This window comes from Lagopus leucura, unplaced genomic scaffold, assembly GCF_019238085.1.
Source record: "Lagopus leucura isolate 7727_CA_CO unplaced genomic scaffold, USGS_WTPT01 Super-Scaffold_100012, whole genome shotgun sequence".
Classification (NCBI taxonomy): domain Eukaryota; kingdom Metazoa; phylum Chordata; class Aves; order Galliformes; family Phasianidae; genus Lagopus; species Lagopus leucura.
In genome coordinates, this window is record NW_024962267.1 from 11104073 (window position 1) to 11120037 (window position 15965).

The window sequence follows — 15965 nt, forward strand, 5'->3', positions numbered from 1 at the left end:
GCAGCGAGCGGAGCCCCATCCACGCCGCGAACGCGTCGCTTCTGGGCTCGTTTCGCCGCGTGGTTTACGGCGACAGTCCTTTCCGAACATGAAATTCGTCACGGTCCCCACGCGAGCCCCGGGAGGGGAAAAGGGCCCGTGCGGTGTCTGTACCCCCGTTCCCCTCCTTGACAGGGCAGCGCGGGCCGGCCGGTTCGGGGCACGGCCGGAAGCAGCCCGTCACACGCGGGCACGGCATCCGTCGGTTGCCGGAGCCGAAGCGAGGCCGTCTGCGCGGGGCCAGCGGGTAGGAGCGGGCTGCGGGCGGTGCGGTGCGATGCCGTGCCGGGCAGCCGGGTCCCGCGGCCTTCGGGAGCCGGGGGTGGTCCCGCAGCCGGTGCCCCTTCGCAGAACGAGTGGCAGCCCTGGCTCCGAGAGCTCCACGCAAATATCTGCGCGCGAGGGAAGGCGATATCCTGAGGTCTCGGGAAAAGACCGCGGGCTGCTTGCAGGCGGCGAGGCGGCGGGGTTTGGCCTTTTCCTCCCCCGGGACCCCACATGCGAGTGCTCTGTAGAGCGCTGTTGTTGTCAGCACGGGGCTCGCGAAACCTCAAGTGCTTGAGCGCTGCCCGCCGGGCCGTTGTGGGGCTTTGGACACGGGATGGGGACGGACAAAAGCCCGCTTCGCGGCGTGACCCGAGAGGCACCGAACTGCCTCACGTTGCCGCACCTGTGCGGTATTTGCTCTCTCGTGGGACGTTTGCTGCTCTTGTGTATTAGGGTGCGTTTCCTCGATGTGTTCGGCGATATTCCCAGCCTTTACAGTTCAATAAAACCTCTGTTGTTTGTCTTCACTCGAAATCCCGCGCCGTGGCTGCCCCCTTTCCTCGGGCAGTCCCGCAGCCCTCCGTTATTTGCACAGAGAACCATAAAGCCGCAGCCCCAGCCCTTCAGCCCGGGCCCCGGCAGCGGCAGGCTCTGGGGGCGGCGGCACCGCACGGCTCCCACAGCACCTCTTTGTGCCTCGCGGTGCGGGCAGGGAGGTGCGGGCTCCGAGCGCTCCGTGCCGTTTGTTTTACGCGAGCGGGCCGAGTGAGAGGAGCGGACCTGTTAGCACGGGTAGAAGTCGGGATTGAGAACGCAGAGCGCGGTGAGGGACGCGGCGGGACTCGGGAGAGCTCCGTAGGCGACGGTTCCCGACGGGGCGGTTCCGGTCCCTCGAGCCGGAGCCGGCCGGGCAGAAGGGCTCACACGTCGCTAATTGACCCAAATCGTCGCAATTACAGCGACGCGTGCCGCGGGCGCAGGCTCTCAGTGCGGCGTACTGGAAAGCGGCCGCCGTCGCTCGCCCGCAACTCGGCGGCAGGCGGGGGCCGGTAGCGTTCGGTTCCGGTTCGTTCGTTCGTTCGTTCGTTCGTTCGTTCCCGGGGCTGGGCAGGGCGCCGCGCTCGCAACGGAGGCAGCGGAGCCCTCTCTTCGTTTCTGGCCAGGAGCGCTCTTTCCGAGAACAGCCGCAGGGCACGGGTCCGCGCCGCCTGCTCCCGACGGTTTAAAATAGAGAAAGATTTATTTTGGAAAATCCGTACAAAACCGCAGAGCCACGCACGCCAGCGAGGGTGAGGGAGTTGCCGAGCGGGCATACGGCGGAGAGGCCCGAGTGCGGCCACGTGCGTGAGGGGCGAGCCGCCACCGGGCGCGGACAGAGGCTGGAGCCGGGAGGGGCCCCGTTGTGCGGCTGCCGGGAGAATTCCTTGACGCGGGAATTCCTCGACGAAGGACACGCGGCCCCTTAGCCGCGTTACCAGCGTTAGTGTCTCCGAGGGGAAGGAAGAAAGCGAGGGCACGGTCTGCAGACACGTCACCCTTCCAAAATCACGGAGTTACAGCTCGGGCGCCTTAAAGCCGCTTTTGGTTCGGTTTTTCTTTTCTGATGGGCACGGCGTGAACCCGCAGTGCGAACGGAGCGGCGTCGGGAGCCGCGTGGCCAAGCCTCGGGGCTCGCGGTCTGCCGCTGCGCTCGGAAAGCAGAGGCGTGCGAACGGGAAGCAGCGATGCTGCGGCCGGCGGTGCGGGCCGGAGCCGGGGCTGTCCCCGCGGGGTGCCGAAGGACCCGTCCCGAGTCCAAGCGAGCCTTCGCCTCGGCTTCACGGCCCGGCCCGGCGGTGGCGGAACCGCGGCGCGGCCCCGGTAGCGAGGCTCGGCGCGGGGCTGCCGCCGAGGAGCTGAGCGAGTCGAGTGAGAGCTCGGGACCCGCACACCGCCGCGGCGGGATAACTTCGACGGCGGCGGGGCGGAGCGGCGCGGAGCGACCGGGCCCTAGGCAGCGGGGCCCGGCGCAGCCCGGGAGGGGCGGCCGCTCCAGCAGCAGGTGCTGCTCGCCCTGCCCGGCCGGGACGAGGGGCCACGGGCGGGAGGCAGCCGAGGGCGAGCGGCGCTGCGCCGGCGCCCGCGCGATGGCGCTGTGCGAAGGGGATGGGGATGGCGCCGAGCCGAGTCGAGCGGGGACGGCGGGACGCCCCAGCCCCGAGAAACGGCGCGGGGCTCGAGTCCCGGCTGCCGAGAGGGGAGCCGGGAGCCCTCGGGGGCCGCGGCCGCCCGGCCCCGCCCAGACTACCCGGGGCCGTCCCGCTGCCTCCCGCCGGCCGCCGGTGCCCGGGACCTCCGCGCTCAGAGGTAGCGCCCCGCGGGCCGGCCCTCCGAGCCCAGGCGCGCGGCGGCCGCGATGGTGCTGCGCCGAGCCGCCGTCAGGTCTGCGGCGTCCCCGAACGCCGCCGTCTACGGGAGACGCCGGGAGGACGGGGGGACCCCGGGAGGGGAGAAAAGCGCTCGCAGATGGGGGTTCGGCGGTCCCGCTGCGGGCAGCGCGGGCGACCGTCGGGAGAGCCGCGCGGAGCGAGCGTGGGCCCGGCTCGGCTCGGCCCGGCCCGGCCGGCGGCAGCGCTGCCAGCCGCCTCTGGAGCTGTGGCCGATGGAAACCAAACCTTGCCGAGGTGGTGGTTCTGTTCGTTTGCTTTGTGCAGATTTTTTTTTTTTTTTTTGGTCCGGAAACTTCGAAACGGGGAGCGCGGGGCTCGGGGAGCTCACACTGCTCACGGCGTGGTGCGGGAGGGCAGAAAGCTCCCGCGCTGCAGTTCGCATTGAAAGAGAAAAAGAGGTCACAGTTAGTAATCAAAACTCCATTTCTTCTTACAGCGAGATGTCATGGTTTTATCATCATGTAGTGGACCAATAACCAAAAATCATGACACGAAATCAGGGACGGACAGGAAGAAATGACGGGAAATAATCGCCCCTTTTTTTTTTTTTTTTCGGGGAAAATAATGGCAACGTAAAAGCCATACGCAGGAGGAAAAAAAAAAAAAAAAACATTCGTAATTTAAAACAGAAAGAAAAAAAATTATTGGGAAAAACTTATCAAAGAAAGCAAACACCTCGTATTTAAAATCTGTCTGAATTAACGAAACGGTGGCTGCTGGCCGGGACACAGCGTTCGGTTCGGGTCCTCGCCAGTTCGTTCAATAACAAAACCCTTCGCTTCCGCGTCCGCGGTTTCAAACGCTTACGGCTGCCGGCCGCAAAGTTAAAGGAGCATTTCGCAGGGCCGCCCGGTGTGTAACCGCACGGACACACCGCGGACATGCCGGCACTGCGGGGCCCTGAGAGCAAAGCGGGCAAAAACCAAAGGCCGTGTAAAGGTGCAGAGGGTTCGTTGCAAATAAAGCGATTGCCACATATATATTTAAGTGTATTTAATCGTATGCATTATTCAAACGCCCTTCTGACTAGTTTAATAATTTAGAATCGATAGTTTTCCTAAAAACTTTATGAAATATTTACATGCTATAAAACATTAATGGATTGACGAGGCGGCGTGCTCTGATCGGAGCTGCGCTGAAGTCCCGGGATCCGCACGGCTCTGCTGCTGGGAGAGATCCCTGACGCCGTGTGAATGGAGATCCTCCGACGGCGGCGTTTATAAAATCGCTCATTAATGGGCTTGGATTGAGTCCCTCCATCCATCCACATCATCAGATATAATAATAGTAACGAATCAGACGGGGAGATCCTGGCTAAACCGTTGGCATTTTTTTTCCAGAAGTGTCGAAGTCCCAAATTCCCAATTCCGCCAACTTTGCGGCCATTGATCCGCGGGAGTTCGGAGTTGGACATCAAAGGTAAGAACGGAACATTCTGCGATTATTCGATACCCAGGGAAAAAGGGAACTTCCCCGCGCGTGCTACGGCACAGCGGTGTGAGATTAAAAAAAAAAAAAAAGGGGGGGGGGAGGGAGGGGAGATAGCTCGGGTTTTTCAAAAGGAAAAGCGGCACTTCTCCCAGCTACGGGGCTGCTTCACGACGGGAGAGGATGGGCCCCGCGGGATGCCCAGACCCGCTCTCGCGGCTTCGCTCTGTCCCGGCCTGGGGCAGCGACACGGCGGCGGTGCCCCGCTCTGCCCTGCCATGCCTGGGGGTGCAGCCGCGAGTGCTGCAGCCGCGGTGGCGGAGCAGCTTTTCGGGACGGGGGCGGGAGTCGCGGGGCCGAGCGGTGTCTCTTACCCTGCCGCGGTCCGCCGCTTCTCTGGCATCGCTCCCTGCACCGCGCCGGGACGACCGAGCGCTCACTGGGGCCGTCCCCACCGCTCGGAGCCCAGCCCGGGGCAGCGCGGCGGGGTCCGCCGGTGCCGATTTTTTTCCCCACCCCCCCGCAGCCCCCTCTCTCTCTCTCTTTTTTTTTTTTTTTTTTTTTTTTTGTTTTGACCCTCCGGCGCCACCGTAAAAGGCACGGCTCTTAAGGGGGCCCGGTGAGGAGGGCGGCGTGGCGGGTGGCACTCGCAAAGCGGAGAGCAGAGCGGCGGACGGGCGGGGGAGTAGGGCGGGGGGCACCGGAGCCGTCCGCCGCTTTTCTCCCCCGGCCGTCCGCTCGAGCCTTCCGGCGGCGATTTCCCCGCTCCACCTTAACGCGGGGCTCGTTCCGCCGGTGGCGGGCGGAGAGAGCTCGGGGCGCGGGGCTCCGGCGGCCCCGGACCGGGCAGGGGGCGCTGCGAGCCCTCGGGGCGCGCCTGCGGGCACGGCCTTGCCGGGCAGCGCCGCACCTTGCACCGGGCCCGCACCGCGCCCCGCCGGAGCCCCGCCCGCTCATCCCCGCGCGTCTTGCGCTGCCCGCGGTTCCGCTGTTCAATAATTCAGCGGCGGCAGCAGCCGCTCCCGGCCGCCTCTCACCTCCTCCCGGCCCCGCCATCAATTATTCAGGGCTCGCTCGGTAACCGCCTGCAGCCGGGCGCCGGCGGGGCCCTACGTTGGCCGGGCCAGCCGCTGCCGGCCTCCGGCTCCTGGCAGAGGGGCGGCGGAGGCTGCGTGGGACCGAGCGTGCGCCGGGGCTGGATGCCGGTGGCAGCTCCGCTCCTGCCCGGTCGGTCCCCGCTCCTCAACTCCGGCTTATCCTCTTCTCTCTTCTCTCTCTTTTTTTTTTTCTTTTTTTTTTTTTCCCCTTTCTCCCCCTTTCTTCTCCTTCTTCTCCCAGCTCCTCCTCCACCCCTGCCCCTCGGCCCTCCCCCCGCCCCGCTGCCCCGTCCCCGCGCCCTCCTGCCCCGCACGCTTGCCGGCACCCCATCCCGTCGCTCTGCCCTTTCCCCGCTCCCTCCTTCCCCCCGTCCGGCTCCACTCCGTTCTCTGTCCCCGCGCGCGCCGCTCCATGCCCAGGCGCTCCGCTCCCCGCCAGGTGGGTCTTTGCCTCCCACCGGCGTCCGCGCCGCCGCCCGGGCCCGAGCGAGCCCCGCGGCGCGGTTTTTGCGGGGGGGCGGGCAGGGGGAGGGCTGTGGGGGCGAGGCGGGGTGGCGGTGTTTGGGATGCACAGCCCTGGGACGGCCGCGCCGCGCACACACACGGTCAGGCACACGCACACGCGCGCACACGCACCAAATCCGAACGCGAGGACGGCCCCGAGCGGGACTCGCTTCGCCTCGATGATTCAACGCCGCCGATAATCGCTCCTCCGCTCTCCGCGGCGAGTCCCTCCCGCCGCTGCCGTCGCCGGCAGAGGAGGGAGAGATTGAAAGCGACGCCGCGGGGTCGCCGCTTCCCGCGCCGCTCGGGAGCGACTCTGCGGGGCGCCACGCGCCTCCCGCCCTCGGCGCTCGCCGCTCTCAACGCGGGCGCGGATCCGCCTCTCTCAGCCCTCCGCTCCGCACCGCGGCGGCGGCGGCCCCGCGCCTCCCCGCCCCGCGCCCCCTCCCGCCCGCTCCGCTCCGTTCCGTCCGCCGCCCGGGACCCGCCGGGAGGGGGCTTCGGCCCCGCAGCCCGGGGCGAGGGCGAGGAGGGGGCTAAGGGTGGGGGGAACGGGAGAAGGGAAGAAAGCGGCGCGCGAGGAGGAACCGAGAAAACTTTCCACCCTGGATTCTCTACTTTTGATCCATGGACAGAGCCCAACTCAGCCAACTTACAGCCAGGCTCTAAGCAGTAAGTACGGCGGCGGCTCCCGGCGGTCCGCGGCGGGCGGCGCGGGGGAAGGCTGCTTCTCCCCTCCCCTGCTCCGCGGCACCTGCCCGCGGGGGCTGCCCGGAGTCCGCCCGGCCTCGACCCGCCGGGAGCCGCGGGGTCCCGGGAGGAGGCGGCGGCTGAAGCCCCCTCGTTTCTTTCACCCTAGGTCCGTGCTCCTTCTACTGCGACCTGCCAGCGGGAGCCGCGTCCCCGAGCATGGAGCGGAGGAGCGAGAGCCCCTGCCTGCGGGACAGCCCCGACAGAGGCAGCGGCAGCCCCGATGTCAAAGGGCCCCCCCCCCGGGAAGGTGGCCAGGCTGGAGCAGAACGGCAGCCCCATGGGCACGCGCGGGAGGCCCAACGGCGCCGTCGCCAAGCCCGTGGGAGGTATAACCGTGCTGCGGGGCGCGGGAACGCGGGGGTGTCCTGCGGGAAAGCCTCGGCCCGGCCGCGCGGCGCCTGGCTCGGCTCCGAGCCTCGGGAAACGGCGGCCGGGCCCGAGCGGGGCGGGCGGCTCCGGGTGCGGCTTTGCGCGGTGGGCACGCGGCGTTCGCGGCTGGGAGAGCCCAGGTGCTGCCGGCTGCGTTTGGCAGCGTTCGGCGGGGGGTAAGGGGGACGGGGACGCACGTACGAGGTTCAGCTCTGACATCTGAACTCTTCGGCGTTACTTCTGCAGCGATCCCGCAGTTCTCTGCGGTGCCGTAACTTTCATACTCTGCTATCTCGCTGCCGGTCGGTTTCGCGTTCAGGGAGTGCTTAGGGTGAGTCTGAGTAACACACGTGGTTGCTTTGCTTTCTTTTCTTCCAAGCAGCCCGACTGTCTAAAATGTCTCTTTTCCCGACCGACCTCTGATGCCGCTGTATTTAACGCGGCATAGCCTCGCGTTTGGAAAATCGTATTTGAAAGTCCGAAATTAGCCGTGTGCTACGAGCAGGGCGGGCCACCCGTAACGTTGCCTTTCTTCTAAAGCCTCTCCGTATTTGTATTTAAAACCGCGCGGAGAGGGAATACACAAACGCGGTTGTTTATACACAAAGAGTTTGTGTAAATGACATTGCGAGAGATACTTCGGGCTGGCCGTCACATGACTCCCTGCTACGTGAGATTTATTTAGCGATTTTCCATTAGATGCTGATTTAGACCTCTTTGGCTCAATAGGCGATCTAATTGCTGAGGTTTGCTAAGGGGCTGCAGATCTTATTTTCTTTTATTTTAGAAAAGTAGGACTCATTTCTGTACCTAATGAAGGGTAAGAAACCTCTCCGGTTTTCTCTGTTTCTTGGATCACTGTGTGTCTGCTTCTAAACCTCTTAACTGTTTTCTTCTAACCTAGAGGAGAGGAGAAGAAAGCTTTGTGATGAGAGACTTGTAGCACTAATCCACTTAAGAATTGATGGAAAAATAATTATTGAATAATTATAAAAAGCAACGAGTTAATCATATACAAGGCGCTGCAGTAGTAATGTGTGGAGTTTTGGATGCCTTTGGGAGACTGAAGCATTACTGCTGCTCAATTTTACAGGAAATTTTAGAGCTGAATCTTTTTGCTCGTGGGCCTTACTGAAGGACACTTACAAGGAATGTTTTTAAATGTTTTGGAATATGTATACTGCTTGCTGATTGCTGCTGTGTTTGCTAAGGAATTCCTAGGGCTTTACGATGATATTGGTGGCTCAGATTGAATCTGGCCTGTTGGCTCAGGGGAGATTTCTCACACGACAAAGACTGATTTCTGAAAGCAAACTTTTTAAGAGCTTGCATTTTCATTCATTACTCTTTGGCTCGTTTCTAGCGTTGATTCAGGGTGGAGTGTACAAGTGTGGGGCAGTAGGTAATGCATGAGAAAATGTTTTTCCTTGCTGGTGTTTTTTAAGCAGTCGGAATCCCTTTAGTTTTAAACGATTCATAATAAAGTTTATTCATTACTCCGTATCGATACTGAAAGCAAGAAGAAAATTATTCCTGTTTGAATACCTACCTAGGTTCTATAATACTCAATACTAAATTAGTTAAGGCAGGTCTCTTTAATAAGATAATGGTGCTGTTTAAAATTGATTTCATTTTTTTCCTCTCCTGGAAATGCTCTCAGGATAAATCGACAGCTGATTTCCAGATATTTTTCCTCTGCTCTTTTTCAAGTCTGTTCTCTAAGAACCTGTGTGACCAAGTGATCTCTTTCTGGACGCTGATCACACTGTTTCAGTATGTCTGGAAGCCTGCATCTTTGCAGTGAGTGCTGCAGCATTCATAATTCTTTTTCTGTTCAGTTGTGAAACACAGCTGTAGGCATTAGCGGGAGGACTTTTAATCTACTGACAAATTAGTATGAAACTTCTCTTCAAACAAATATTGATAAAGGCCCTTTTAGTGCTGTTCCTGGTTTTGATAAAAAGGGAACTACTGAAGGATGTAATGAAATGACATCCAGGGCTTTGATTGTCAGTGTTTCAGTTTGTTCCTACATTTCAGCCTCAAAATAAGTGCTAAAATCAATGGAACGTGAACTTCAGGAAAAAAAAAATTGAAATACTTTACTGAAGCTAGAGACCATTTTAGTTTGGATTTTGTTTGTTATTTTTTTAATTCTGTAAAGTGTATATAAAGATTTTGAAAGCAAAGACGGATACTAATAGTTCTTTGGGGCCTTAGAGATGTAAATGCTGACACTGCTTTCTCCCTGTCAAGTGTCTTGTTGGTCTGATACTGTGTGTTTGTGAACAAAATCCCTGAGAACAGGAAAATAAGCTCTAACTGACTGGTGCTCTGATGAGAATGATGACCTTTGGTAAAGGTTTTATAGTCACAGTTACGTTTGCTACCATTTTCTTTTTAAGGGACTCCCTGAGAAATAGAGAAATATTATATTGCTGTAGGTATTTGTAGCTTTTTGTCTAGGTTTACGAGTGGAGAAATGTATAGATATCAGCTTTTGTAGTGCAGGCAGAAGAGCAGTTGTTCTCAAGATAAATTTTGTCTTTATGACTCTTTTTTTTTTTTCTTTCTTTTTTCCCCGTTCCTAAACTGAAGGCACTTAATTCAGAGGCCATTACACAGCAGTAATAAACTTGCAAAGGTCAGAAAAAAGATAAACAGGCTCTTAGAGGCTGCAGTTAACAGGGGCTTTAGAAGTTCCGGTGCTGCTCACAGTAATGCTAGTGTCAGTCCTACGTGTTAGAGTCCAGTTCTTGTTTGCCCTGACCAGCCCAGTGCTCTGTAAAACATTTCAGCAGCTATCCAACTTGGCTGTTCTATAACTCATATACAAGGAAGCACAAGTGTTCAGATGCTCAGGAGAGGCAGATTTATAAAGCTTCCTGGGAAGACAACAACAAAAAAGGCTAATATTGCTTTAAAAAACATATGAAGCCTGGGAGAGAGTTTAAAGCAAGTAAGAGCACCGTGGTGTTGACAGCTTTATGTCTCCGTTGGGTAACATTCACTTACTAGAATTGGCGTCTCCTTGCAGTTTGTAATTCACTCCATAAGGATTTAGGGAAAAAAAATCATTAATGGCTAAGAAACTTATATTTGTAAAATTGTTGACCACAGTTCACGAACCTGTTTGTGCGTAAGTGGATGTGCGCTTTTGTGTGTTTGTTAGGAAGAGCCAAGAGAATGAGCATCTGCAGCCTCTGAGCACTACTTACAGTGCCAGGGTACGGGCAGAGCTGGTCTGAAATTCGGTTTGCTGAGGTGCAAACATAGAACCAACATACTGCCAAGGAACGTGTTCAGGTTTGGGGCAGGAAATGACTGCAGAAAAAATTGCCGGTTAGATTATTTTGATGCGGTCTGATAGAAATAACAGTTAAGGGACTCACAATCTATAATACGATTTAATTTACAAAATATTAACGGAGAAAAAAACCCAGAGACAGTTCAAACCAAGTGGTGAGATCGGGACGCTGATCTGCAGCGCGATTCCCGTGCTTACGTGGAGTCGGGTGCACGGGTAGTATGGATGGTGGCTCTCGCTGAGGTGAGCCCTTGGAGGCTCTGCTGTGTCACAGCCATGTTGCTCAGGTACAGGGAGAGAGCTGTTCTGATCTCTCTTTGGGGCAACAAACGTGCCGACCATGGATGGTTAAAGAGTTGTTTGTCAAAATCCATTCTGTTTCTGCAAAAAATGTCATAGGATCTTTGCTGTCTTCTTTATCTCTTACAAGGATTTAGCATACTTTAATAGAGAGCAAAACTCACTTACATGCAGCTGGAAGAGTAGAGCTTGCTCAGCTCTGCTATTCTGCTCTAAGCAGTCAGGTGGCATTAAGCTCTCTATGGAATCCTGAAAGGAGCAAGGAAGCAAGTTCCAGTTGTCCTTACTAATTGAGCAGAAGGGTAGGTTAAGTTTCAGATGGTCTTCCTACCTAGAGGAGGGGTATCTCCTTGCTGCCAAAAGGAAGCACGTAGCTATTTGGAAGAATTGAACGTTTTGAGATACAGAAGCACGAGAGCTGCGGATCCTTGTTAGTTCCAGCACCAGCAGTGCGTGACTGTATTTTCTGTTGCAGAATAGTTGGAAAATGTTGCCTTTTGTTCCAGTATGATTCACTAGGAATTACGAGGAAATGTAAATGCGTTTCTAATATGTAACAAGGAAGAGACTTTTAGTTTAACCTGAAGCTTAAGAAAAGCAAGGCAGTGATTTCTTTTCCACGACTGATGCTTAAAAGTGGATTTCAGATCTTGTTCCCGATTTCCCCCTCCTTTTCCAATCCGCTTATGTCACTTAAATAGAATAAATAGAGCAGTCGCTCCTGAAGGGTCATGTAGTGTATCAGCTGTATTTCTGCTGAGGTAGAAAAATAGCCTCTCTTTATGTGTTTTCAGTAGTCGGCCTGTTATTAAAATAAAGACACGGTCGGTTAAAGTATATGTGCGATTGAACATACACATTAAACAGAATATAGGGTATCCACCCATTCGGTGACCTAGGCATAATTTGATGTTTAGAGTAATTTTGGAGCTCTAAGTTGCATCTGCAGAAAGCCACTGGCAATTTTGAATTCGAGATTTAAGATTAGCTGTAGCAAGATTGTATTTTTTCCCACAGCAGTTCCTAAGTATTTAGCGTCATCTCCCCGCTTCCTCCCCACCCAGACACAGCCACATCAGTTAACTTGATGCATTGTCCTCATCGTGAGCAAAAGGAAAGAAAAAGCAACCATCTTTGAAGAAGTCACCATTAATTCTTTCTCCCTTCCCCGTGTAAGTCGTGTCCTGCCTTTCCTTTCTGTTGCTGGGACAGTCAGAGTAGATTCATTGTCAATTATTTGTAGGGCGCTTGTTTGAGAACTCTTGCCAGAGTGATTCTGTCAAGTGGCTGCCCAGGATTCTCTTTCTGCCTGAGGAAGATGGCAAAATTATACTAAAATCCACCAAGATGCCGGTGAAGGAACATACTTTTGAGAAATTTAGTTGCAATATCTTTTTCTCTCTCAGAATTTATATTAAATATTTGAACATCAAAGGAAGAAAAACAGTTTTAAACTGTTGTTACAGGTAAATGCTTAAAGATGAAGTTTAGAGATTTTTTTCCTAAATATTTAAGTTTTAGGTGCCTTTGTATTCTATTTACATCTTTTTTTTTTTTCACTGCACTGAATATTTTGTCTAGATTAAAAATGGGAAAAGCCCAGCATAGTGTACTTGTAATCACATTGTCATTTCAACAGACTGCAGTTGCCCTTGCAGTTCCTAGCTTGTAGTAGAGGCTTTCAGGTGGTGTCTGGTCATACCTTAAAATGCCTTAAAAGGTATTTGAGTTTAATGCTCCTCATGGAGATGCTAGCCTGAATAATTTTATGGTTACTTTCATTATTACTGCTTTCCTGAAAGCTGTCTGCCTGGAACGAGGAGGGAAAAGGCCACAATAGTGATCTGGAGCTGAAGTGAGCTGCTTGGATCAGTCAGATTTTCGTCACTCGCAGGGGCACAGAAGGTGGTAATACGGTGGCAACCACGGTGGTGAGAGCTGAGGACAGCTTTACTGCAGGCATGTATTTATATTCACCAAACAGATGTGTGACCTGTTTAGGAAAACTCTTTTCTGTGTGTGTGATTGAGCAGTTCCCAACCCGCTTTTAAATCCTATTTTTAAACTTCTTAAAATAGCTGCAAATCTGTAAAACTGAGGAAGATTTTTTTTTCTGAATCCCAAATTGCAAAGCATAGATAAGTTAGGCCTTTAATTACCGTCCTTCATGGTAATCTAGTTAAATTAGTAACTACTGTTGTGCTTGAGGATTAAAGGGCCAGTTGTCCAAGGTATGAAGCATTACCAACTCCCTTTGAATTGACAGGTCAGGATTTGTTCAAGATAACCCGTGCCTGCTGCTGTCCCTGGTGACTGCCAGCACAGCGCCGTCTTCCTGGAAGTGTGTGGGGTTTCAGGCCAGCCCAGTGTGCCAAACAAAGGATCGGGGGCCCATCTACCGCTGGGAAACTGTCCTGTGCTAACTGGTTCCTCCTGTATCAGCGTGCTGGGTCATGGACGTTGATCCGCGTGGTGACATGTGTCACTGGTACAGGTTTAAGGAGCAGTCATAGCAGACAAAAGGCACCTGAGCAGCTGATGGCTTTTCAGAAATATTTCCTAGCCTCTAGCCGTGCCAAACAAAAATTGCCTCCGACAAGCTTAGTACTTGTTGCAGAACACCCATCGGCGACGTACCTGCTCCTGGGTTACATACAGATCGGTTAAAATGGTAAGGAGCACAGAAAGCACGCTTTGCATTTAGTTCGGGCAGAGCCATTAGCCCATCTCAATGAGGCTGTTGTGGCCATTCACAGCGAGCTGGCGGCTTTAATGTGCGCTGTTTTCTCTGCCAGCCAGTGTTGCCGATGCTGTTGCAGTTGCAGCATTAAGATTTTTTTTCCTGAATTCCATATGCAGAAGCATGTATTGCAGCTGTTCTGTGTACTTTGCCTCCATCTCCATTCGCTTTGATCCGAGTATTGGCACGGGAAAAAGATACCATTCCGTATTCCCAAATTTATTGCCTTTGTTTTACAATTTTTTAAAATGTAAACTAATATTTTAATTATTTCTGTTGTTGCTTTTCCATTTTAAATACCTGTTTGTTTTTTTTTTTCTTTTTAAATACCTGCATGAGCTCTGCTGACAGCACCTGAAGATTTAAAAATATACTAAAATTTCAGCAGTCCACTGTTAGCAGTTATTTGTATTCAAGGCTGCTGACAATGTGAAGTCCTTACAAACAATATTTGAAATTGTGTGGGTTTTTTTTACATATAGTTGTTACTCTGGCTTTTAAAGATGTGAACACTGATGTTGCTAATGTCAGAGGACTTATTTAAAACCTTCCAGGAGTCTTTTCTGCTTGGAGTAAGACTGCACAAATAATTTACAGGGTGGCTTAAAAGTCTGAGCAAGAGCCCTGCATTGCTAGTATCATAATCCTATTGCCAGGGCAGAGACTGCACATCTGAACTGAAGATATGTTTTAAAGGCTCTATCAAATGCTAAATGCAGAGGTGGTAGGGAAAAGATAGGACTGTTGTAATTTGTAGTAGCTTTATGAAGAGGACAGAAAGAACTTGAGAAAAGAGTCAGGTAGCTCTAGATAAGAGTTTAAGGATGTGACTTGTTTTCTGTATACAACACTTCCTGCCTGATAGTTTAAACCTTGTCAGTAATTTTGCTTTGCCTGATGTCCTTGTATCAGTTGGGCATGCAATATTAAGCAGAAGAGCATGCAATATTAAGCAGTCTAACTGTGTGTTGTTAGTAGCAATGCCAGCAAGGTAAAAAGGCTCAGAAAATGTTTAATAAAAATAACCTGTCAGACTGCTTTGTATGAAACTGAGGCGTCTCGTGAAATAACCGCACACCCACTGTGTTTTCATAGCTCGGGAGAAATGTCTGCCACTGAAATACACTCCCTTATTTATTTCCAAAGACATGCAGTGAGATGGAAGGATGCTGTTGACAGTGCACCTTTTCAAAAGAGCAGAATCTGTCCAGAAATGTCCAAAGAGGGAGCGTTTCTTCTATCCGAACCATGCTTGGTATCAATGCGTACAGCCGCAGGGTTACCTTCTTTCTCTCTCTTTTAAGATGTCCTATTTCTACTTGTATTTTGTCGAGGTGCCGCAGGGTTAGTTTGCCTTTGCTTGTGTATCTCAGGCGCTGCACTCTCTAGAAGCTGCTGACTTTTTCTACGCTTGGACTGAAACTTCAGATAAGTGAGGAAACTTAAATATAACTATTTACCATCCTGGTAATCTAAACTCAGAGAGAGTGTTTTGTCATAAATTTTGCTGACAGTCATATACTGGAAATGAAGCTTGTCATTTCCAAAACTATAACCGAGCTATTTTTCCAAAGTAATATAAATTCATATTTTGAGCATATTTTGGTTTATATGCATTTCCATTATTTATATATTAAAATTAGATGTGCACAATTTCCAATCTTATTATTTTGAGTGGTTATTAAGAAATGTAGTTATAAATTATGAGTTATACAATACTTCGATGTAAAAGGTGATTTTCATAATGTCTTTTCCCAACTTACAAATAACTTTTTTGCCATAATACAAACATGCTAGCAGAGCAACATGATAGATGTCTCTTTAAGTATCGTAGTAAAAGAAAATGGCTTGTATTCTGAGGCTGTGGATAGTTTATGTTGTTTTGGACCCATTTCCCAAGCAGTGATCGAAAACAGATTACAATAACAATTACACAGTCAGAAGATGCAATATCCATTTCTGCTTTAATTGAGTGAAAGAATAATAAAAACATCATTAAGAAAAATGAGGTGGACCTGTCATACACTCTACCAATTTTTAGACTTGGAGAAAATGCAGAATAACAGAAGTATGGGCTTTTTTTTTTCTCTCTTTTTTAAGTTGAGTTTGTAGCTGGAGCTCTGGATGGTAGACTTTGTGCAAGTTGCTGTGCGTGAGGGTGCAGTAAGTAGGCTTGTTGCTTGACTGCTCTTCTTGAGCATTGTCTGAGAGCCTGGGCTTGGCTTAACTAAGGTAATGCTTCTGTCATTGGTTTGAGTCTTATTATATTAATACTGCCAAATAGATGGGCTCAGAGGATGCCATGGAGAGGAGGAAAGTAATAAAACAGACTTCTCCTTCAGAATAAAGTGCTCTGCTACTTCATGGGAAAGAAGAATCTGCTGGTTTTTTTTTTTTCTTTTCTGCAGTTGCCTTTTCTTTCTTCTTTTTTTTTCCCCCCTCACCTAATTATGAACCTGGTTTCCAGTAGAAGTACCGAATCTCTTAAACCATTACCAGCTGAGACAGGTTCTTGGGTGATCCTTTGGCTACCCCAGCGTCTCGGGCTGTAGCCCTGTGCATGTTGAGGCACTGTGCCAGGTGGCATGTGCAGCTGTGCTGCCCTTGAGGTAGGACCCGGTCGTTGTTGAAGGCCCGAGGCTTGGGGAACCTGGCAAACAGTTTTCTCTGAAGCCGAATGCTAGAGCTGTGAGCACAGTGTCCGTTCAGCTGTACTGTGCATGAAAAGGGAT

The 15965-nt window shown here is 52.6% G+C and overlaps 1 protein-coding gene across 1 annotated transcript in view; it reads left to right on the forward strand.

Moving 5' to 3' along the window:
- The first annotated feature begins 6658 nt into the window (after nt 1-6658).
- The window catches only part of SATB2 (SATB homeobox 2), a 124256-nt gene continuing 114949 nt past the window's right edge, over nt 6659-15965 (forward strand). The window contains 2 exon segments of the mRNA XM_042874587.1: nt 6659-6742; nt 6744-6843. Of these exon segments, the coding sequence (XP_042730521.1) occupies nt 6674-6742; nt 6744-6843 (169 nt within the window). The 5' untranslated portion in view covers nt 6659-6673.